The sequence below is a fragment of the Aegilops tauschii genome, chromosome 5 (genome assembly GCF_002575655.3).
Source record: "Aegilops tauschii subsp. strangulata cultivar AL8/78 chromosome 5, Aet v6.0, whole genome shotgun sequence".
NCBI classification, from domain to species: domain Eukaryota; kingdom Viridiplantae; phylum Streptophyta; class Magnoliopsida; order Poales; family Poaceae; genus Aegilops; species Aegilops tauschii.
Window position 1 is genome coordinate 544,454,569 of NC_053039.3, and position 23,756 is coordinate 544,478,324.

Consider the following 23,756-nt stretch of genomic DNA (forward strand, 5'->3'; position numbering starts at 1 on the left):
TACACATGTTTTATGTCTTAACTGATACATATCCATAAGATGGCAATAAGCAACCCAAGTGATGCGGAGCTCCTTCGTTGGGTGAGTGTCCGCCCGCGGCGCCGCCAGATCCGCCCCATCCGTCCTTCTCCTGTGGCCGCCGAGGCCAGATCCGGTGCCCCTGCTCAGGTGCATGCCTCATGTGAGGAGATGGTCACCTCCCATTCGCGCTCGCGGGTGGGCGAGCGGCGCCGCCACCCGCTTCTTCCTCGGCAGTCCTACGGGCTACGGTGCAGCGGCCCCGTCCGGTTACTGCTGCTCCGCCTCGACCTCCGTTCGCTCTGCGTGTGGCGGCCAGGCTCGGACGCCTCCTTCCCCGCATGTCTCTTCTCCAGCGACCGATTCATGGCGACCTTCGGGCCGGCCTCGCCCTACTGCTGCTCCGACGATGGGAGCCGCCCTACTGCTGCTCCGACGATGGCTCCTTCTGCTGCCTGCGTCGCCCCCGCCCGTCTGCCACCGCCATCTGTGCGTGGCTTCGCTGCGGCCTCCCTTCCTGTTGGCGCAATAAGCCATGTCCTCGCCGTGGTGACTGGCGTTGGGCGCGCCAGGTCCGGTCCGTGGCCGCGTCAAGCACATATCTAGGCATAGTATGCACATACCTAGGCATAGTCTGGCTAGTGTCTGACTTGTGTACGGGCATAGTCCGATTTGTGCATAGTTCGGCCATAGTCCGGGGATAGTCTGACCCGTGTATGGCCCGTGTATTGCGTGTGTGCGTGCGTGTAGTAGCTCGCGGGTGTGTGTGCGCGCATCCATCGAGCGGGAGCAGGACTAGGTCTAGGCAGTTGAGGGATCGCGAGGCGGGCGTGATCGTTGCGGGCTCATCGCGAGCGTGCGCGTACGTGCGCGTGGTGGCCGCGAGCGGAGCGGGCTGATCGGGGCGCCGGCTGGGTAGGGAGCGTGTGGGTCGTGCCCAGCACAGGCCCAGCTATATGACGCCTCGAGCTGATCATTGTAACTGTGGTGTTGAGTTCGTGCTCAAGAAAAACGTCGTTCGAGCGGTGGGGCGTTCCTGCGCCGGAACCACCGTGTCGTGTGTCTCCCTCCTTCCTTCTTCTTCTTGTTTCATTCGAGCGAACCAGAGAGAGTTATAGAGAGAAGGCCCTGGTGAGAGGAAGAGCTAGGGCTATACACCATCACTGCCTCCCGCAAGGCTAACCCGGCCGTGCATGGACGACTGGTCTTGTGTGAGGTTCTGTCCACACCCGAGTCCCCGGCCAGCTCCAATCTGGTCCTCGCGACGCCAACACGTACCGCATCGCCCATCATTGCTGCTGGAGATGGCGGTCATGTTACTGGGCCCTCTTACCGCATGAGGGCTGGAGAGCTGCTGGCTGCCTCGGGTGCTTTTGATGCTTTGGCTACAGACATGGTGCGGTCTTTGTGGAGCTCCCTCGATGACGACATTATGATGAAGATGATGAGGATGGAGTAGAGCTGGCCCCGCAAACGCCGCTGGTTTCCAAGTGCTCTAACAGGGTGAGCGTTGAGCGTGAGGCAGCTACCTGCAAGGGTTGGCAGGAGGTGCGGCTGCGGCATGGTCCGCATCGTCTAGTGTCACCAGCTTCGGCTTCGTCCCCTCGGCCCATCCCCGCGTGGCTCCATGGTCGATGATGTAGGTGCCTTGTTACTCAACATCGTGTGGCGAAGTGCAGGGATCCCTTTCGATGCTCGTGTTGCTTGGGGAACGGTCATCGGGCCCGTGAGTGTTGGAACGCTTGGCGTCCCCGCAGTTTGCTCAATAACCGTTCTGCTTCGTCATTGTCCCACCTCGACACCATCATCTTCATCCACCTTCATGTCAGGCCTGGTCTGATGCCACACACGCTTCCCTCCAAGGAGATCCGGCGTGACTCCTGGGCGTCGGTTGTTTCTTCTTCTGCTGGTTCTCCAGCATTTGTTGAGGTGACACTTCAGCCTGTCTTTGCTGCACAAGCCGAGCTGCTACACTCTGAGCTGCAAGGCATGGCTTCCTTGCAAATGGTGATGGCGATTCAGCCTCTGAGTGATGTGGTTGATTCAATGCACAGATGGTTGCTGCGGGCTGGAGAGCCTTCTGGAGCGTGTGGAGGTTGCTTTGGGCAGGCTATCTCCTGTGACGGCTGAGGCGCCACTCCCTCCTATGTCGCCTCCTCTGCCAAAACTTGTTGTTGACTTCGAGGGCGACAAAAATGTGGATCTCTGTGGCTGCTTCTCCCCTCGTGCTTCGGGATTCTTGCCCTGTGTTGGGTCTAGTTTGACGCCTCATGTGTTGCTGGACTTCAAGCGTGAGGCCACCGCTGAGGTTGTGTCCCCGGTGATACAAATCATGCGTGAGCTACAGGTGTTGTGTGGGGAACCTGTTTCGCCTTTGTCGATGGAGCAACTCAAGTTGGACTCTCTCCAGACTTTGGAGGTGGACCTGGTGTCCTCACCCCCCCCCCCCCCATGGAGCCTTGTCAGGCGTCAAACAGCCTACCTCTCGGCATCATGGAGCGCGGCATTTTAGATGTTGTCGCCATTCCCTCGTATGTGACCATCGGGCAAGTGATGCCTGTGAGTGGCATGACCATTGAGCCACTTATGTTAGCACCTACCTCAAATTCAAATGCTCTCTTCGCGAAGGAACTTTGTGACTTTCTAGCCAGCGTGGAGGTTTCTAGACCTGGTTTGGGCAAGTCAATTGCTTGCCTCCTAATGGAGGCGCCAATAAGGGACAAATAAAAGAAGGTGGGCAAAACCAAGAGTGGCGCCAAAGGCAAGACGTCTTTAGCTACTTGATCGGTTTGACGTTCTGGGTTCGGAGGTGCCTCGGGGTTTGTGGATGTTGTGTATTCGGCGAGTGTGATGGGCCGCTCGTGCTACTGTGGGGTTTCATGCCATGTGAGTAGTTTGTCTGTGCTCCGTTTGTATTGGTTTTCGCTCGGTTTTCCGTTAATTAACTAGGCAATTCTCTTCATCTTAATTAATCGATGAGGCAAAACTTTTGCCTCCATTTCAAAAAAAAGCAACCCAGGTATATCGTCAACACATCACTCATACCCTCACACAACATTATGGTCTTAGCGGTGCTAACTTTATCTGTATTTTTCTTATAAAAATGCACCGCCATGTCAACTTTTATTTCAATGAATCAACTACTCCCTCTGTCCCATAATATAAGATCATTTTTTACACTACACTAGTGTAAAAAACACTCTTATATTATGGGATGGAGGGAGTACTTCGCAAACCTTTCTTTTTGGCATTTCCATGCACATGCATTTTTTTGTTTCCTAGTTGTCGTTCTTGTTGTTGTTGTTGTTGTTGTTGTTGTTGTTGTTGTTGTTGTTGTTGCATATTTTTTGTTTCCTAGTTGTTGTTGTTGCTATTGTTGTTGTTGTTGTCACGTTGCCTTCGTACCGGATTATTTGGGTGTTTTTATTAAACCTCTAGCACTATTTATTTCGTCGTTCCCCTGGAAAGGTGAATAGTATCCTCTCCCCTTTTGCCCATTTCTTCGAGACTCACCGGACACATTGCACATAGCCGTGTGGCACCATTTAAACTTATTTTGCAAATAGGAATTAAATGTTCTCAATACAAGTCGTAAGTTTGCATGTGGCCTAATTATATTATACCAAGGCCGCACATTAAATTCGTGTGATTTGAAGTCCGTTTGCTACCCAAACATTTGAATATGGGAGGAGATAGTAGGCGGATAAATACTAAACAATTTTGCTAAATAAAATGTCATGGGCCTTTACTCAGCCTCTTCTCTAAGCCTAGCCATCTACACAGCCCAATCAGCCCACCTAAATCCTAGTCCAGTTAGCCCACCTAAATCCTAGCCCAAATAGCCCCATTAACCCTTCCTATAAATAGTAGCCCCTTCCTACCAAATATGGACTAAACCCTAACCCTCCTCATTTTTCGCGCTCCTCCTAACCCTAGCCGCCACTTGGCATCTGCCAACCAGCCAACTACCTCTTCCCTTGATCCGGCGGCTCCAGATCGAGATCTGATGGCCCCTGTCCGTGCAGTTCGACCCCTGCAGCCGAAGGCCCGCCGCAGGCCAGCCGCCGGTGCTCCCGAAAGCCGTCTACGCTTGCTTGCCTCACCCAAGCATTTGTTTGCCTCTCCACCCGACCGAGTGGGAGCTCGCGCCAACGCCAAGCCTTTTGGGGACACAATGCACGTCGCCACCGGCAAGCAACTAGCATCGAGCGCCGCCACCGCCGCTCCTCCCGGTAAATCCTCCTCCTCCTCTCCCGGTTTCCCTCCTATCCCTCACATTCTAATCCACGCGAGCTGCCGCCGTTCTACAAATCTCGGTAGTTTTATATAGAGATGTCAATATCCATACATTAGCTATATAGAAGTCTATATATATGTGGGTCTAGCTACAATATATATAATGTGTACATGAGCTGATTTTAGTGTTTAGATTCTAGCAAATTTTGCCCGATTTTTTGGATGGCCAAGTTGTATGTCATTATCGTAATAATTTATGAGGCGTTTTACCCCAAAGATGCTAGTGAATATTGGGGAGGGTTGGAGGTCGGCAAGCAATCTAGATAGATTCTGAAAGAGATGGGGTGGGGCAATTTCTCTTCTCGGGACCAGGACATGGGGGAGAAGAAGGGTGAAGGAGGGGCGCGCAGGTTGAGCGAAGGAAGAAGATTAAGCCTTTGCTTGCAAAAAAAGAAGGTCCAGAGGAGGTTCGGCGGTGGGAAATTCTCTTTCATTCGAGTCAGAGGCCCATGGGCTGACACGAGCACCTCACGAATCGCAATCATCGTCGCATGATGGGCGTCTTCTATGTCATATGTAGGGTGTTGTCATGTCATCATGTGGAGGGTCTCTCTCAGTCGCGTGTTTCCTTCTCGATCATCTATGCCACACACCTCGTGTCGAGCATGCACACCCCTCAATAACAAACAGTTTTGCAGCCACACATGGCATTCTGGTCCCCTTCGCTACCCTATAGGGTCGAGAGCGAGCACACACACATTGCCTTGCATGAACCCAGATCCTTCCTCTCCAATGAGCCAGTGCTAGAGAACCATAGAAATAAATAACAGGGAGTTGGCATCGAGGAGGAGTGCCGGGCATGAAGCGTAATAGTAGAGGCAAAAAATGGAATGGGAAAACACCGGTGGGCCTCCCAAGATTCAAAATACTCTCTATGGACGCCACATCCCCTTCTGCCACCACCTTTAAGTCACACAATGCTTGTGTTGCACATTGGATGGCCAACATTCTACCACTCTGGAATAAGAGATCTTGTACACGCATTTTTTGGTGCTTCGGGGGAAAGAGATTTTGTTCCAGGACATTATATTGGGTAAATAAACTTTGTGCAATGGATCCGGTGGTAAATTTTTAGAATGGCCTACAACCAAAATAATATTAATGGAGATGAGACAAAGGCATATTTTGAGATTTTAGTCAGACCCAAGTAAAACAAGAAAAGGAAAAAAGATGGTTTCACCCTTATTTATCAACCCATTTCATCAATAATGATAGACATGCACATACATGGATGAACGAGGGAAGACGGTGCAATGTCACACAAAATGAATGATTTCTCAATAAGATTAGGGCAACTGGCTGGTGGCATCAGTTACCACTAGCCTCTCCTACTTTTTTTTAGAGGCACACGCGAGCCGATATTTATCTCTTCATTCCAATTCCTATTTTTTGTCAAAGATTTTAGGCTTCTCCCCCTTGCTCTGCCAAACATCTGGAGCTCTTCCATGGACATCACGGTCCCTTGCTCCCTTGAGTGGAATGGCGTCGGCGGCATGGTGAACGTCTCCCCTGAGAGGGATGATGCCCATGGCGAGGAGAACAATTACACCTACAGCATGGAGAGGGTCGCCACAAAGACTAGCAAGGGTGCCTACAGCATGGAGAGCAACGGTGTTTTGCTGCAGATCGAGAAGACCTGCCACCAGGTGAGCGAGTGACCACCTATTACCATTGGCACTCCCGCCTCTGCACTGGCAACTCCTCGTGGATTTTGACCACCTATTACCATTGGCCTCCCCCCTCTTTTACACTGGCAACTCCTCGTGGATTTAATACTTTTCCGTTCTGCAGTGCCGTCAGAAAATGGCAATCAACATTATGGCAGCTTGCAAGAATATGAAGAAGTCTCGGTTGTGCTCACTCAAGTACTGTCGAGATTGCTTGCGTAATAGGTATTACAAGAGTTTCTGCTATGTAATTTTTGTGTTTCCATGGGGCCGACCATATGATGTATTGTTCTTGTTTCTTATTGGTTTGTTTATTAGGTACGGCATGAATTATATAAAAGTGGGGCTGCAAGATGCCTGGAGCTGTCCAAAATGCAGGGGAGAATGCAATTGCAGTGTATGCATGTGAGCGATGAGAAGCTAATACAATAAAATACATGAGAGATTATGGAAATTTGAATTTTAGGTAAATTTCATAGTATTATGGCTTTTATTGGTAGGACCAACAATGGAGAGAAGCCGACTGGGAATTTAACCCGAGCTGCCAAGGCATCGGGGTGCTCCTCCGTCCATGAGTTTCTAAACAAGGGGACGTACGTGGTGGCTGCACCACAGAATTTGGTAACCCCTCTCAAGGTGAATGGTTCCTCCTCTATATTAACTCTTAAGTCTATATTTAGTTCTTTCAATCATTTGACTTCGTATTTATAGTATAAGAATCCATCCCTCCTCCTCAAATATATACAAGACAGTAATAACATATCACATTTGCAATTAGCTGTCTGACAATTTGACCAGCTCCATGCCATGTAGGTCATCAGTACAAACATATCTCTACCTAATAGTAAAGTGAGGAGTGCTTCTACCCGTCCGTCGTCACTTTTGCAACAAAAAAAAAGCCCTGTACTCCTTCAAAATCAACCTGCGGTAGACTGTTAAGTGAGAAAAAACGATTGGTTTTTTAGAAAACCTTCTGATCTTTAGTTAATCAACCCGTGGAAAAAAATGATTCACTTTTTCTCGGAAAACCCCCTGATCTTTTGGTTAATCAACCCGTCGTCCATCTATTATTTTTGGCAGTTTTAAATAATTTTTTAAAATATCCATATCTTTTAAATCCTAGCTCTAATTTAGACATGTTATATATGTAATTTGATTAGAAAAATGTGCAATCTAAATATGATGTCATTTTACCCGTTAAATATTTAAAAATGTGATTCAAATGCTTTTTAAAAATATTCATATCTTCTAAATCCTAACTCCAATTTTGACATGTTATATATGAAAATTGATTAGAAAAATGTGTAGAATTGAATATGATATTTTTTAACTGTTAAACATTTTTGAAAACTATTTAGGGGACAACCTTAATCAATAGTGCATGATTCGTATTTCTTTCATACTTGCTACATCCGGATTGGAAATCAACACCTCGGCAAATCAGTTTGAAGAAGAAAGAAACCATCTATAACCACTAATGCACGCCTCAACAAAACTTCCTGGTGAAAATGTAGATCTCTCATTTTTTGGAGAGAAAGAAAGAAACCTTAGAATTGACCACATCCTAACGTGTTCTGATTGTGTGAGCACTGATGCCACCGTCGACAAGGGTGGGAAGGAGGATAAGCGGCATCATAGATGTGATGCACGTGGACCTGTTGAGGTCTTCAGTCATGATTATTGTGCTAGGGACATGTGGTTTTTCCTGTTGCAACGCAGGGGCTCTTTTACTAGTGTGAAATAAATATGTGAATTCAGAAGTGCATGCACCCATCCTAAAATTAACATTTCTTGCAAATTAAAAAAATAAAGACCATGTTTTTAGGTGAATGAAACATATAATGTCCATGTAAAGTATTCTGGCATAGTTGAAATCTTCGACAATGTGTGGAAGTATGTCCACCTTAACTCACCTAGTCCTATGTAAGTATGTTATTACCTCAGTTCCGATTTTTTTAACATGGTAAATAGTAATTTATTTCCTTTCATATGTAACTCTATCATGGTTCATTATGATATATTCATCAATTAATTCCAAACATAGTGCATAGCAACATCTTATTTGTTAGTTAGAGTGCATTTTTATCATATGCCACTTTGTTTTTGTGGTGGATATACATGTATATTTATAGGCTAGATAAAAGCCTTCAGCTATTGATTTCCTAGTTTCTTGCTTGCACTTTTAGGGATAAATCTCCTCCTAATATTTTCTCCAACATTCATCTTATTTATGAATTGGATAAAGCACAGACTTTTGGTCACAAATTAAGGTGTTGTTTTCATTTTTTTGAAAAAATAGTAACTTACTCCTTACTCTTGCCTTCTCAGAGTGCAGACGCTGCTAACTTTGAGGCTAGTCCAGGTGCATTAAATCTATTGGGCCATACCAAACATATTTTTAATCGCCTACCAGATTTAAATTTACCTCTTGGTCCCCCGGAGGTTGGTTTTCAAGCCTTCCAGGCCCATATCAACGCTGATCTGAATGTGAAGAAAGAGCAAGATATTTTGAATATTGATCTCAACATGACAGTACAGAGTAATCATTTGGATATTTTACCAAAGTTGCAAAATGTTTATTTTACCTTTATTTGAAGAGCCTATCCTAATACAAGGTGTTGTTGTTGTAGATTTTTTTTGTGAATTATGCACCCAATGCTGATGAAAGCGAGCTTGTAGATGAGAGTATTGAAATCCTAAATGAAGAAGAACGTAAAATCCAATCTCTTGCTTTGGCACCTATCCAGGTGGGAATCATTCACTCCCATTTTGTTAATTTCCAAATTGTTCCTCCCTCCATACCACAAACTAAAGAGAAGATTATTCAGGAGAACAAGGTTCTGTCACTCAATGAACCGATTCAACCTGACAAGCTGGACACTCAGCCTAATATCACTAATGGTTCTTCAAAGAATGTTGTTGTGGGCACTAGGGAAGACTCTTCTAACCCCATGCTGGAGATGGCTCCCCTTGGTTTCTCTATAAAAGGTAAATATTTGGTCAACCAAGATATTTAATTTAATTTAGATTCTAACTCGGGTCATGCTTTCATAGACATTCATGTGGTTGGAAGTAAAGGAATCCTCATTTCCGAAGCTCGTTTTGCTCGTGGGGTTGATAGCTCTAAGGTGGTTCAGGTACCTTTAGATTGGGCTAATTCCATCTCCAATGCCTTTTTAACTCTAGAAAAATTTGACAGGGCCACGAAGTTCATGTCCTCTCAAATGTAGGGAATTATTCAACAAGGCCTTGAAAGTTAGTAGTTCCTATCTTTTTTTGTTCCTGACTCTCGTCAATCCTCACAGGCTCCCACTTCCAAGATGCATCTACCTAATGTGGGAAAAGATGATGTTGATATTACTTTTTCCACCCATCAAAACAAACCTACTGCCCCTCTAACACCAGGAGAAACACCAGAGCAGATCTCCACCACAAGTGAATTGCGCGTGAAAGGAAAAAGGAAGAAGAGAGCTCCTCTTGTGGATCTTATTGCATCCGAGGTAAGAAGAAGTAGCAAAATTCAACATCTAATCAAAGAATTTAATAAGAAAACATGTGTGTATAAAAAATGTATGTCTTTTCACTCATACCAACATATGATTGCTATTAAAATCGTCAATAATTGGAATACTTACTTTTGCAAGGTGAAACCAAAGGAAAAAACTGAGGCCATTCTCAACAAGAAGCCTAATAGGAGGGTGGGTAAAGTAGCCACCATGAAGGGTGAACCACTGCTGCACAATGAACCTAAATCAGTAGAGCTTTAGTATTGTTGTAATAAATCTTAGTTTGTGCCGTGATCTCTTCAATGATGTCTCAAACTGTTTGGATGATGGATGTAATAGAATTAAGTATACCTTTCATAATTATTGATGGGTTTCACATGTTTGATAATCATTTGCATTGGAAAACTGTTTAAATGGATATAATTTGGAAAGTTTTGCATATCATTTGTCGGTCAGTTATTCTTGTATAGTTGCATAGTGGAACTCTTAGATAATCAGCGTAAGCGTAGTATGTTCCCAGTTATGAATTTATTGAACATGGTAAATAGATATTTAGTATGGTGATATCGGGTATTGTGCTTTAGTCTGGTTCCCAAGGCTTGGTGAAGACGTAGCCAAAACGCAGCGGTGGACTGAGAACCTCGGTCCGATATGATGGACCTGGGTACCCCATGGAGACTAACAATCCTTGACATGTACAGTTGTGCAAACTGTCTGGTCGGTACGTGGTCTTCACTCGGATGAAGTGAGCTACTTTGGTTAGCCTATCGATGATGACCCATATGGACTCATGGCTCTAGCGGTCCTGGGTAACCCCATGATAAATTCCATGTTGATGTCGTCCCACTTCCTCTGTGGAACTTGTAAGGTCTGAAGCATTCCGGCAGGATTCTGATGTTCTGCCTTGATTCTATTGCATACATCGCAAGATTATGCAATGTATTTTCGCATACCCTCCACCAAAATACCTCTCTCAAGTATCGGTTCATTTTGGTGCCTCTAGGGTGGATAGAGTATGCGGGCTCATGCGCTTCTTGGACTATCTGTTATTTAAGCTCGGCTTGATCGTGTATGCTTATACGGTGCCAAACCATAGTGTGCCTTATTCATCAATTTGGAAGTGCTTGGACTTCCCCTGGCGAGGTTTCTCCTTGAATCCCTCCAAGCTAGGATGATTTTCTTGAGCTTTCTTGATTTCCTCATCCAAGGTAGGCTTGATTTCAAGGATTTTCAATCTTAACGGGCCGCAGAGGATCATGTTGAGTTTAGAAAATTCATCTTGCAGAGTCGGGTTTGTATTGGATTACTCCTTTAACTTTTCCTGCCATTTGACTGAGCGCATTGGCGACCACATTAGCTTTCCTTGAGTGATAGTCAATTCCAAGGCCGTAGTCTTGATCAAATCAAGCCATCTTTGTTGTGGGATGTTGAGGTTGGGTTGAGTGAAAATATACCTGAGACTCTTGTTATCGGTATATATTTCACACCTTTGTTCGATGAGGTAATGCTGCAAAATTTTCACTGCGTGCACCACAACTGCTAATTCCAAGTCATGCGAGGAGTAATTCTCTTCATGTGATCGGAGTTGTTAGGATGCATATGCCATGACCTTTCCTTCTTGCATGAGCACACAACTAATACCATGTCTAGATGCATCATAGTATATATCGAAGCTCTTGTGGACGTCGGGTATGATCAAGACCGGTGCTATGGTTAGCATGGTCTTTATTTCCATGAAGTTGTATTCACATGACTCTGTCAAGGCAAACTTGCGCTCCTTCTTTAGTAGCTCCATCATGGGTGTAAGGGCATATTTCTCCCTATGTGGTTTTCGTGATTGATGACACTGCATTTGCGGACTAATCGTGTGCATTGAGCATTTCAGATATCTCATGTCTAGGCACAAGATGATTTGGTGCCCCTCGGAGCCTATCGAAGACGGCATTTCTCTATGTTTCATTTCGGTGGATTTGAGTCGTAGGAAAGTTGTACTATTAAGAGGGGGTCCGTTTCGGAAAGGTTAGGGTGGAATCAACACGTACACATCTGTTCCTTTGCACCACCTTTCCTTCGCTTCATTGGAGCACCGGTCGTTTTCCCTTGTCCATGCGAAGATGAAGGCCTCCAAGTGATATAGTTTATGTGGCGTGCGGTAGTACTGCTCAAAGGAGTAGTAGTACCGCAGCTGTCCACGGGAGTACCGCCCAGGGCAGCGGTAGTACCGCGCCGTGCGGTAGTACCGTGGCCTCTAGCCCAGAACGCTGGCACACACGGAAGTAGGTGCGGAAGTAATTTTTTACTTCCGCGACCTACGCGGTAGTACCTCTCCGTGTGAGCGGTAGTACCGTGCCGGATTTTCGCACAGACCAAAACCCAGCGGAAGTAGCCACATATGTAATTTTATTAGTCCGTGCCTTCCCAGCCCAGTTGAACCCTGCCTTGCGGTAGTACCGCAAGGGCACGCGGTAGTACCTCTCCGGCGGTTCTACCACTCGTTGCTATATGCAACAGGGCCTCATCTGGTCTCTATCGTGCGAACGGTAGTACCGCACCGTCTAGCGGTAGTACCGCCCTTGCGGTAGTACCGCGTGTCTGTGCGGTAGTACCGCATGTCGCGGGCTGAATAAGTGGGCAACGGTTGGATCTTTCCCCCCACTATATAAACGGGGTCTTCTTCCCCAAGTTGACCACCTCTTCCCTCCCCAAGCTCCATTGTTGCTCAAAGCTCCATTTTCGCCCGGTCTCTCTCCCTAGCCAATCAAACTTGTTGATTTTCTAGGGATTGCTTGAGAAGGCCCCGATCTACACTTCCACCAAGAGAAATTTGATTCCCCCCCACTAATCCCTTGCGGATCTTGTTACTATTGGGTGTTTGAGCACCCTAGACGGTTGAGGTCACCCGGAGCCATATTCCATTGTGGTGAAGGTTCGTGGTGTTGTTGGGAGCCTCCAATTAAGTTGTGGAGATTGCCCCAACCTTGTTTGTAAAGGTTCGGTCGCCGCCTCCAAGGGCACCAATAGTGGCATCATGGCATCTCGCATTGTGTGAGGGCGTGAGGAGAATACGGTGGCCCTAGTAGCTTCTTGGGGAGCATTGTGCCTCCACACCGCTCCAACGGAGACGTACTTCCTCTCAAAGGGAAGGAACTTCGGTAACACATCCTCGTCTTCACCGACCCCACTCTTGGTTATCTCTTGCCTTTACTTGTGCAAGCTTTTTGTGTTGTATTCCTTGCTTGCTTGTGTGCTTGTTGTTGTTGCATCATATAGATTTCTCACCTAGTTGCACATCTAGACAACCTACTTTGATGCAAAGTTTAATTTGTTAAAGAAAAGCTAAAAATTGTTAGTTGCCTATTCACCCCCCCCCCCCCTCTAGTCAACTATATCGATCCTTTCAATGGGCTTCGCTAGTTTGGAGAACCCTTTGATAGAGCGGCAGTAGTAGCCTGTGAATCCCAGAAAGCTGCGGACCTCGGTTACTGTGGTTAGAGCTCTCCAGTTTAGCACATCTTCAACCTTTCATGGGTCGATAGCTATGCCTTGCTTTGACGGAATATGACCCAATAATCCAACTTCCTTGAGCCAAAATTCGTACTAGCTGAATTTGGCATACAAGTGGTGGGATTGTAGCATTTCTAACACTGTGCGGTGGTGTTGGCGGTGCTATTCTTTTGGAGTAGATGAGAATATCATCTATGAATATGACCACAAACCTGCCCAAGAATTAGATGAACACCTTGTTCATCATGCTCATGAAGTATGTGGGGGCGTTGTTCAATCCGAACAACATGACCGTGAACTCGTATAGGTCATATTGGGTGGTGAAAGCAGTCTTAGGGATATCTTCTTGCTTGATATTTGGTTGGTGATATCGGGTTCGAAGGTCAATCTTAGAAAATACTCGGGCACCGCTCAGTTGATCGAACAAATCATCGGTGCAGGTGAGCGGATATTTGTTCTTGATTGTGAGCTAGTAGTGCACACACATTCTCATGCTACTGTCTTTTGTCTTGACAAAGAGATACAAGTGATCCCTAGGGTGAGAGATGCTCGGGTGGATATATCCCTTTTGTTGCAACTCGTCCAGTTGTTTCTTCAACTCAACCAATTCGGGGGATGACATGCGGTAGTACTTATTGACTATTCACTAGTACAGGACCCCCTATTACCAGCGTTCATATGGAGGGTGACCCAGGGTGGGGATTATGTCCAACTATTGCCTGTGTGCTTCTCAGAAAATACACAAAACCCTGGTTTCTTCTTTCCTAGCTTAACCATATGTAGTCGGTCCTTTGTTGTGGAGGAGTTGGGGCCATGGGGGATGCTCTCGTGACTGCCTTGCCTGACGGGCGGATCGACACGTTGGGGTAGCATTGCCATCACAGTTGCTGTTGTGGTTCCCCATCCTATATCCGTTCCCAATATAAAGAGCCAAAATATGAGCACTATCCATAGGGGGAAATAGGGCAACACCATAGAACCAACTAGGCTGCAAATGAAACAACATAACTGAACAAAGGGAAGCAGCATCATAAAAGGTGTCAATTCACACACACAGAAAACGTCACAATTTATTGCTACCCATAGAAATTCACAACATGTAGGGTTACTACAACTTATGCAATGCAAACCTTTTCATGCACTTAGATACTACGACCTAGTTATGCTGAGACGAGGTGCTGGAAGGTGGAGGTGGAGGGGTTGGTGTAGTCAATTTTGTTGTGTGTGCTCTTCTAGCCCGAGTTGCATCTCTGGCTAGCTCGGTGACGAGGACATATGCAGTGATCATGTAGCGGGACATGGGTGCAACAGTTGCATCACTATCCAGGTGAGCGGGAGGGAACCATATTCGCCTCTGTGTTGGTGATAAACTAGGATAGTAGTGGAAAGCATGGTGCTCTTGCATCTCTGCTTCTTGGTGCCGAAGGCCTGTGATGGCTGATAGAGTTGTGACCTAGATGGCTAGACCCTGCGTAGACGCATATATACCACTGAACATATATAGGTGAATCTGCAGATGGGTAGGTTGGCTGCCAGGAAGACATTAGCATGATATTCCGCAAGTGGTGTTTGGTAAACTTGATACCTTGGCACCTCTCCACTATGATAGAGACGGTTCCAGACACCAAAGAGCGGGGTATGCGAAGCTAAGGGGTGCAGGATCCGGGTTGTGGCGGATCAGAATGGATGCCATCTACACTTAAATGACCATTGTTAGCTCAAAACAAATAATCATCCATATGCAACAAGAAAAAGGGCAAACAAGCTAGACTATAGACCGCCGGTAGACTCTAACTCCCGTGCTAACTAGGGTGTCCTATCGTCATCTCAGCTCTGATACCAAGTGTTAGTGGCACCCCGGCTCAGCGAACTGGTCGCCATGTGTTCTAGCCCAGAGATCGATGTCTTCTCGAAACTGAGTACAACTTGGCATAGAATGGAACCATGATATATTACAAATCCTTAGGGTACAAGTTTCAGATATTACAATACTCTTGCGAGGCAAGCTCCGCTAGATAATTTTCAATAAAGCTATGTGTTAACAACGATCTTTGATTAAGGACAGTCGCATAAAAGGACAGATCACATCTAGCTTTCCTCCATGAGCAACTCCTCTTAGAAAGAGGGTCTTCTCGCCTCCCGCTGATACTGTCGCTGATCCGCCTTATCTTCGGTGGCCTTAGGGCCATGGAGGCGTGGTGGATCTCGGTCCTTGCCAGTGAGAGGGCTCCTATCCATTTTAAGGTCTTTTAGGGTTAATTAGGGTTTGTGTCTTGCTTAGGAAGACGAGACAAGGACGGCTCCCTATAGTTGGAATAATGTCCTCCTCACCTAGTCCCCTTCTGAGTTCTGACGGTGCATACAATGCCGTCGGAAGGCGTGTGGAGGTATGTGATACGTCTCCAATGTATCTATAATTTTTGATTGCTCCATGCTATATTATCTACTATTTTGGACATTATTGGGCTTTATTATTAACTTTTATATTATTTTTGGGACTAACCTATTAACCGGAGGCCCAGCCCAGAATTGTTGTTTTTTGCCTATTTCAAAGTTTCGCAGAAAAAGAATATCAAACGGAGTCCAAACGGAATGAAACCTTCGGGAACGTGATTTTTAGGAAGATTATGATCCAGGAGACTTGGACCCTACGTCAAGAAACAAAAGAGGAGGCCACGAGGTAGGGGCGCCCCCACCCCCCAGGGCGCGCCCTCCACCCTCCGACATACTCCTTCCTCCTATATATACCTACGTACCCCCAAACGATCAGATATGGAGCCAAAAACCTAATCCCACCGCCGCAACCTTCTGTACCCACGAGATCCCATCTTGGGGCCTGTTCCGGAGCTCCGCCGGACGGGACATCCATCACGGAGGGCTTCTACATCAACACCATAGCCTCTCCGATGAAGTGTGAGTAGTTTACCTCAGACCTTCGGGTCCATAGTTAGTAGCTAGATGGCTTCTTCTCTCTTTTTGGATCTCAATACAATGTTCTCCCCCTCTCTCGTGGAGATCTATTCGATGTAATCTTCTTTTTGCGGTGTGTTTGTTGAGACCGATGAATTGTGGGTTTATGATCAAGATTATCTATGAACAATATTTGAATCTTCTCTGAATTCTTTTATGTATGATTGGTTATCTTTGCAAGTCTCTTCGAATTATCAATTTGGTTTGGCCTACTAGATTGATCTTTCTTGCAATGGGAGAAGTGTTGGAAATATGCCCTAGAGGCAATAATAAATGGTTATTATTATATTTCTTTGTTCATGGTAATTGTCTATTATTCATGCTATAATTGTATTGTCCGGAAATCGTAATACATGTGTGAATACATAGACCACATCGTGTCTCTAGTAAGCCTCTAGTTGACTAGCTCGTTGATCAACAGATAGTCATGGTTTCCTGACTATGGACATTGGATGTCAATGATAACGGGATCACATCATTAGGAGAATGATGTGATGGACAAGACCCAATCCTAAGCATAGCATAAAAGATCGTGTAGTTTCGTTTGCTAGAGCTTTTCGAATGTCAAGTATCTTTTCCTTAGACCATGAGATCGTGCAACTCCCGGATACCGTAGGAGTGCTTTGGGTGTGCCAAACGTCACAACGTAACTGGGTGACTATAAAGGTGCACTACGGGTATCTCCGAAAGTGTCTGTTGGGTTGGCACGGATCGAGACTGGGATTTGTCACTCCGTATGACGGAGAGGTATCTCTGGGCCCACTCGGTAATGCATCATCATAATGAGCTCAATGTGACTAAGGCGTTAGTCACGGGATCATGCATTGTGGTACGAGTAAAGAGACTTGCCGGTAACGAGATTGAACAAGGTATTGGGATACCGACGATCGAATCTCGGGCAAGTAACATACCGATTGACAAAGGGAATTGTATACGGGATTGATTGAATCCTCGACACCGTGGTTCATCCGATGAGATCATCGTGGAACATGTAGGAGCCAACATGGGTATCCAGATCCCGCTGTTGGTTATTGACCGGAGAGGCGTCTCGGTCATGTCTGCATGTCTCCCGAACCCGTAGGGTCTACACACTTAAGGTTCGGTGACGCTAGGGTTGTAGAGATATATGTATGCGGAAACCCGAAAGTTGTTCGGAGTCCCGGATGAGATCCCGGACGTCACGAGAGGTTCCGGAATGGTCCGGAGGTGAAGAATTATATATAGGAAGTCCAGTTTCGGCCACCGGGAAAGTTTCGGGGGTTACCGGTATTGTACCGGGACCACCGGAAGGGTCCCGGGGGTCCACCGGGTGGGGCCACCTATCCCGGAGGGGCCCATGGGCTGAAAGTGGAAGGGAACCAGCCCCTAGTGGGCTGGGCGCCCCCCCATGGGCCTTTCCCCATGCGCCTAGGGTTGGGAACCCTAGGGTGGGGGACTTCCCCCTTGCCTTGGGGGGCAAGGCAATCCCTTCCCCCCCTTTGGCCGCCCCCCCCCTTGAGATCCCATCTCTAGGGCCGGCGCCCCCCCAGGGGGCCTATATAAAGGGGGGGGAGGGAGGGCAGCAACCTACAGCCTTGGGCGCCTCCCTCCTCCCCTGCAACACCTCTCTCTCTCTCTCGCAGAAGCTCGGCGAAGCCCTGCCGGAGACCCGATACATCCACCACCACGCCGTCGTGCTGCTGGATCTCCATCAACCTCTCCTTCCCCCTTGCTGGATCAAGAAGGAGGAGACGTCGCTGCACCGTACGTGTGTTGAACGCGGAGGTGCCGTCCGTTCGGCACTCGGTCATCGGTGATTTGGATCACGGCGAGTACGACTCCGTCATCCACGTTCATTGGAACGCTTCCGCTCGCGATCTACAAGGGTATGTAGATGCACTCCTTTCCCCTCGTTGCTAGTAGACTCCATAGATGCATCTTGGTGAGCGTAGGAAAATTTTAAATTATGCTACGATTCCCAACAGTGGCATCATGAGCCAGGCCTATGCGTAGTTACTATGCACGAGTAGAACACAAAGCAGTTGTGGGCGTTGAGTTTGCCAATTCCTCTTGCCGCTACTAGTCGTTTCTTGTTTCGGCGGCATTGTAGGATGAAGCGGCCCGGACCGACCTTACACGTACGCTTACGTGAGACAGGTTCCACCGACTGACATGCACTAGTTGCATAAGGTGGCTAGCGGGTGTCTGTCTCTCCTACTTTAGTCGGAACGGATTCGATGAAAAGGGTCCTTATGAAGGGTAAATAGAAATTGGCAAATCACGTTGTGGTCATACGTAGGTAAGAAAACGTTCTTGCTAGAAACCTACAAACCACGTAAAAACTTGCAACAACAATTAGAGGACGTCTAACTTGTTTTTGCAGCAAGTGCTATGTGATGTGATATGGCCAGAAGATGTGATGTATGAGATCATATTCTTGTAATAGGAATCACGACTTGCATGTCGATGAGTATGACAACCGGCAGGAGCCATAGGAGTTGTCTTTATTATTTTGTATGACCTGCGTGTCATTGAATAACGCCATGTAATTTACTTTACTTTGTTGCTAAACGCGTTAGCCATAGAAGTAGAAGTAATCATTGGCGTGACAACTTCATGAAGACACAATGATGGAGATCATGATGATGGAGATCATGGTGTCATGCCGGTGAAGAAGATGATCATGGTGCCCCAAAGATGGAGATCAAAGGAGCATAATGATATTGGACATATCATGTCACTATTTGATTGCATGTGATGTTTATCATGTTTTTGCATCTTATTTGCTTAGAACGACGGTAGTAAGTAAGATGATCCCTTATATTAATTTCAAGAAAGTGTCCACCCTAACTGTGCACCGTTGCGAAGGTTCGTTGTTTCGAAGCACCACGTGATGATCGGGTGTGATAGATTCTAACGTTCGAATACAACGGGTGTTGACGAGCCTAGCATGTACAGACATGGCCTCGGAACACACGCAATACACTTAGGTTGACTTGACGAGCCTAGCATGTACAGACATGGCCTCGGAACACGGAGGACCGAAAGGTCGAGCATGAGTCGTATAGAAGATACGATCAACATGGAGATGTTCACCGATCTTGACTAGTCCGTCTCACGTGATGATCGGACACGGCCTAGTTAAACTCGGATCATGTTTCACTTAGATGACTAGAGGGATGTCCATCTGAGTGGGAGTTCATTAAATAATTTGATTAGATGAACTTAATTATCATGAACTTAGTCTAAAAATCTTTACACTATGTCTTGTAGATCTAATGGCCAACGTTGTCCTCAATTTCAACGCGTTCCTAGAGAAAACCAAGCTGAAAGATGATGGCAGCAACTATACGGACTGGGTCCGGAACCTGAGGCTCATCCTCATAGTAGCCAAGAAAGATTATGTCTTAGAAGCACCGCTAGGTGATGCACCAATCCCACAGAACCAAGACGTTATGAACGCTTGGCAATCACGTGCTGATGATTACTCCCTCGTTCAGTGCGGCATGCTTTACAGCTTAGAACGGGGTCTCCAAAAGCGTTTTGAGAAACATGGAGCATATGAGATGTTCGAGGAGCTGAAACTGGTTTTTCAAGCTCATGCCCGGGTCGAGAGATATGATGTCTCCGACAAGTTCTTCAGCTGTAAAATGGAGGAGAACAGTTCTGTTAGTGAGCACATACTCAGAATGTCTGGGTTGCACAACCGCTTGTCTCAGCTGGGAGTTAATCTCCCGGATGACGCGGTCATTGACAGAATCCTCCAGTCGCTTCCACCAAGCTACAAGAGCTTTGTGATGAACTACAATATGCAGGGGATGGAAAAGACCATTCCCGAGGTATATTCAATGCTGAAATCAGCGGAAGGGGAGATCAGAAAAGAACATCAAGTGTTGATGGTGAATAAAACCACTAAGTTCAAGAAGGGCAAGGGTAAGAAGAACTTCAAGAAGGACGGCAAAGGGGTTGCCGCGCCCGGTAAGCAAGTTACTGGGAAGAAGTCAAAGCATGGACCCAAGCCCGAGACTGAGTGCTTTTATTGCAAGGGAAGTGGTCACTGGAAGCGGAACTGCCCCAAATACTTAGCGGACAAGAAGAAGGCCGGCAACACCAAAGGTATATGTGATATACATGTAATTGATGTGTACCTTACCAGTACTCGTAGTAGCTCCTGGGTATTTGATACCGGTGCGGTTGCTCATATTTGTAACTCAAAGCAGGAACTACGGAATAAACGGAGACTGGCGAAGGACGAGGTGACGATGCGCGTCGGGAATGGTTCCAAGGTCGATGTGATCGCCGTCGGCACGCTACCTCTGCATCTACCCACGGGATTAGTTTTAAACCTCAATAATTGTTATTTAGTGCCAGCTTTGAGCATGAACATTGTATCTGGATCTCGTTTAATTCGAGATGGCTACTCATTTAAATCCGAAAATAATGGTTGTTCTATTTATTTGAGAGATATGTTTTATGGTCATGCCCCGCTGGTCAATGGTTTATTCTTGATGAATCTCGAACGTGATGTTACACATGTTCATAGTGTGAATACCAAAAGATGTAAAGTTGATAACGATAGTCCCACATACTTGTGGCACTGCCGCCTTGGTCACATTGATGTCAAGTGCATGAAGAAGTTCCATGCAGATGGACTTTTGGAGTCTCTTGATTACGAATCATTTGACACGTGCGAACCATGCCTCATGGGTAAGATGACCAAGACTCCGTTCTCCGGAACAATGGAGCGAGCAACCAACTTATTGGAAATCATACACACCGATGTGTGCGGTCCAATGAGTGTTGAGGCTCGCGGAGGATATCGTTATGTTCTTACTCTCACTGATGATTAAGTAGATATGGGTATGTCTACCTAATGAAACACAAGTCTGAAACCTTTGAAAAGTTCAAGGAATTTCAGAGTGAGGTTGAGAATCAACGTGACAGGAGAATAAAATTCTTACGATCAGATCGTGGTGGAGAATATTTAAGTCACGAGTTTGGTGCACACTTAAGGAAATGTGGAATAGTTTCACAACTCACGCCGCCCGGAACACCTCAGAGAAATGGTGTGTCCGAACGTCGTAATCGCACTCTATTGGATATGGTGTGATCTATGATGTCTCTTACCGATTTACCGCTCTCATTTTGGGGTTATGCTTTAGAGACTGCCGCATTCACTTTAAATAGGGCTCCGTCGAAATCCGTTGAGACGACACCGTATGAATTATGGTTTGGAAAGAAACCTAAGCTGTCGTTTCTAAAAGTTTGGGGATGCGACCTGAAAAGCTCGAACCCAAATCGGAAAAGTGCGTCTTCATAGGATACCCCAAGGAAACTATTGGGTATACCTTCTACCTCAGATCCGAAGGCAAGATCTTCGTTGCCAAGAACGGGTCCTTTCTAGAGAAGGAGTTTCTCTCGAAAGAATTGAGTGGGAGGAAAGTGGAACTTGATGAGGTGATAGTCACACCTTCCGAACCGGAAAGTAGCGCAGCGCGGGAAGATTTTCCTGTGGTGCCTACACCGACTGGGGAAGAAGTTAATGATGATGATCATGAAGCTTCGGATCAAGTTACTACTGAACTTCGTAGGTCCACAAGGACACGTTCCGCGCCAGAGTGGTACGGCAACCCTGTCCTGGAAATCATGTTGTTAGACAACGGTGAACCTTCGAACTATGAAGAAGCGATGGCGGGCCCGGATTCCAACAAATGGCTAGAAGCCATGAAATCCGAGATAGAATCCATGTATGAAAACAAAGTATGGACTTTGACTGACTTGCCCAATGAACGGCGAGCCATAGAAAACAAATGGATCTTTAAGAAGAAGACGGACGCAGATGGTAATGTGACCGTCTACAAAGCTCGACTTGTCGCTAAGGGTTATCGACAAGTTCAAGGGGTTGACTAAGATGAGACTTTCTCACCCGTAGCGAAGCTGAAGTCCGTCCGAATCATGTTAGCAATTGCCGCATACTATGATTATGAGATATGGCAGATGGACGTCAAAACGGCATTCCTTAACGGCTTCCTTAAGGAAGAGTTGTATATGATGCAGCCGGAAGGTTTTGTCGATCCTAAGAATGCTAACAAAGTATGCAAGCTCACGCGCTCAATCTATGGGCTGGTGCAAGCATCTCGGAGTTGGAACATTCGCTTTGATGAGATGATCAAAGCGTTTGGGTTTACACAGACTTATGGAGAAGCCTGTGTTTACAAGAAAGTGAGTGGGAGCTCTGTAGCATTTCTCATATTATATGTGGATGACATACTATTGATGGGAAATGATATAGAATTCTTGGAAAGTATAAAGGCCTATTTGAATAAGTGTTTTTCAATGAAGGACCTTGGAGAAGCTGCTTATATATTAGGCATCAAGATCTACAAAGATAGATCAAGACGCCTCATTGGTCTTTCACAGAGTACATACCTTGACAAGATATTGAAGAAGTTCAATATGGATCAGTCCAAGAAGGGGTTCTTGCCTGTATTGCAAGGTGTGCAATTGAGCACGGCTCAATGCCCGACCACGGCAGAAGATATAGAAAAGATGAGTGTCATCCCCTATGCCTCGGCCATAGGGTCTATTATGTATGCCATGCTGTGTACCAGACCTGATGTAAACCTTGCCGTAAGTTTGGTAGGAAGGTACCAAAGTAATCCCGGCATGGAACACTGGACAGCGGTCAAGAATATCCTGAAGTACCTGAAGAGGACTAAGGATATGTTTCTCGTTTATGGAGGTGACGAAGAGCTCGTCGTAAAGGGTTACGTCGATGCTAGCTTCGACATAGATCTGGATGACTCGAAGTCACAAACCGGATACGTGTATATTTTGAATGGAGGAGCAGTAAGCTGGTGCAGTTGCAAGCAAAGCGTCGTGGCGGGATCTACATGTGAAGCGGAGTACATGGCAGCCTCGGAGGCAGCACAGGAAGCAGTCTGGATGAAGGAGTTCATTACCGACCTAGGGTGATTCCCAATGCGTCGGGCCCGATGACTCTCTTCTGTGACAACACTGGAGCCATTGCCCTTGCGAAGGAGCCCAGGTTTCACAGGAAGACCAGGCATATCAAGCGTCGCTTCAACTCCATTCGTGGTAGTGTTCAAAATGGAGACATAGATATTTGTAAAGTACATACGGACCTGAATGTAGCAGATCCGTTGACTAAACCTCTCCCTAGGGCAAAACATGATCAACACAAGGACGCAATGGGTGTTCGATTCATCACAATGTAACTAGATTATTGACTCTAGTGCAAGTGGGAGACTGTTGGAAATATGCCCTAGAGGCAATAATAAATGGTTATTATTATATTTCTTTGTTCATGGTAATTGTCTATTATTAGTGCTATAATTGTATTGTCCGGAAATCATAATACATGTGTGAATACATAGACCACATCGTGTCTCTAGTAAGCCCCTAGTTGACTAGCTCGTTGATCAACAGATAGTCATGGTTTCCTGACTATGGACATTGGATGTCATTGATAACGGGATCACATCATTAGGAGAATGATGTGATGGACAAGACCCAATCCTAAGCATAGCATAAAAGATCGTGTAGTTTCGTTTGCTAGAGCTTTTCCAATGTCAAGTATCTTTTCCTTAGACCATGAGATCGTGCAACTCCCGGATACCGTAGGAGTGCTTTGGGTGTGCCAAACGTCACAACGTAACTGGGTGACTATAAAGGTGCACTACGGGTATCTCCGAAAGTGTCTGTTGGGTTGGCACGGATCGAGACTGGGATTTGTCACTCCGTATGACGGAGAGGTATCTCTGGGCCCACTCGGTAATGCATCATCATAATGAGC

At 46.3% G+C, this 23,756-nt stretch overlaps 1 protein-coding gene across 2 annotated transcripts; it reads left to right on the forward strand.

Annotated features, from left to right (window-relative positions):
• The first annotated feature begins 3,734 nt into the window (after window positions 1-3,734).
• On the forward strand, window positions 3,735-9,918 carry LOC120964170 (uncharacterized). 2 transcript variants are annotated; one of them, XM_045229308.1, is made up of 11 exons: window positions 3,735-4,250; window positions 5,713-5,960; window positions 6,106-6,206; window positions 6,300-6,386; window positions 6,482-6,617; window positions 8,310-8,520; window positions 8,612-8,728; window positions 8,810-8,969; window positions 9,036-9,118; window positions 9,287-9,481; window positions 9,626-9,918. In XM_045229308.1, the coding sequence occupies exons 1-7, from the start codon at window positions 4,025-4,027 to the stop codon at window positions 8,641-8,643; spliced, it is 1,041 nt and encodes a 346-aa protein (XP_045085243.1). In that variant the 5' UTR covers window positions 3,735-4,024; the 3' UTR covers window positions 8,644-8,728; window positions 8,810-8,969; window positions 9,036-9,118; window positions 9,287-9,481; window positions 9,626-9,918. The 2 variants fall into 2 exon arrangements, with proteins under 2 accessions (XP_045085243.1, XP_045085242.1); XM_045229307.1 differs by having other exon boundaries at window positions 8,310-8,969.
• The last annotated feature ends 13,838 nt before the right edge of the window (window positions 9,919-23,756 follow it).

What these genes read in the sequence shown, in the direction of transcription:
- LOC120964170 (XM_045229307.1), top strand. Translation starts at nt 4,025, where the DNA reads ATGGCCCCTGTCCGTGCAGTTCGACCCCTGCAGCCGAAGGCCCGCCGC. An exon ending in TCGAGAAGACCTGCCACCAG is followed by an intron (nt 5,961 to 6,105) that starts GTGAGCGAGTGA and finishes TCCGTTCTGCAG; the next exon opens with TGCCGTCAGAAAATGGCAAT. An exon ending in TGCAATTGCAGTGTATGCAT is followed by an intron (nt 6,387 to 6,481) that starts GTGAGCGATGAG and finishes TTTTATTGGTAG; the next exon opens with GACCAACAATGGAGAGAAGC.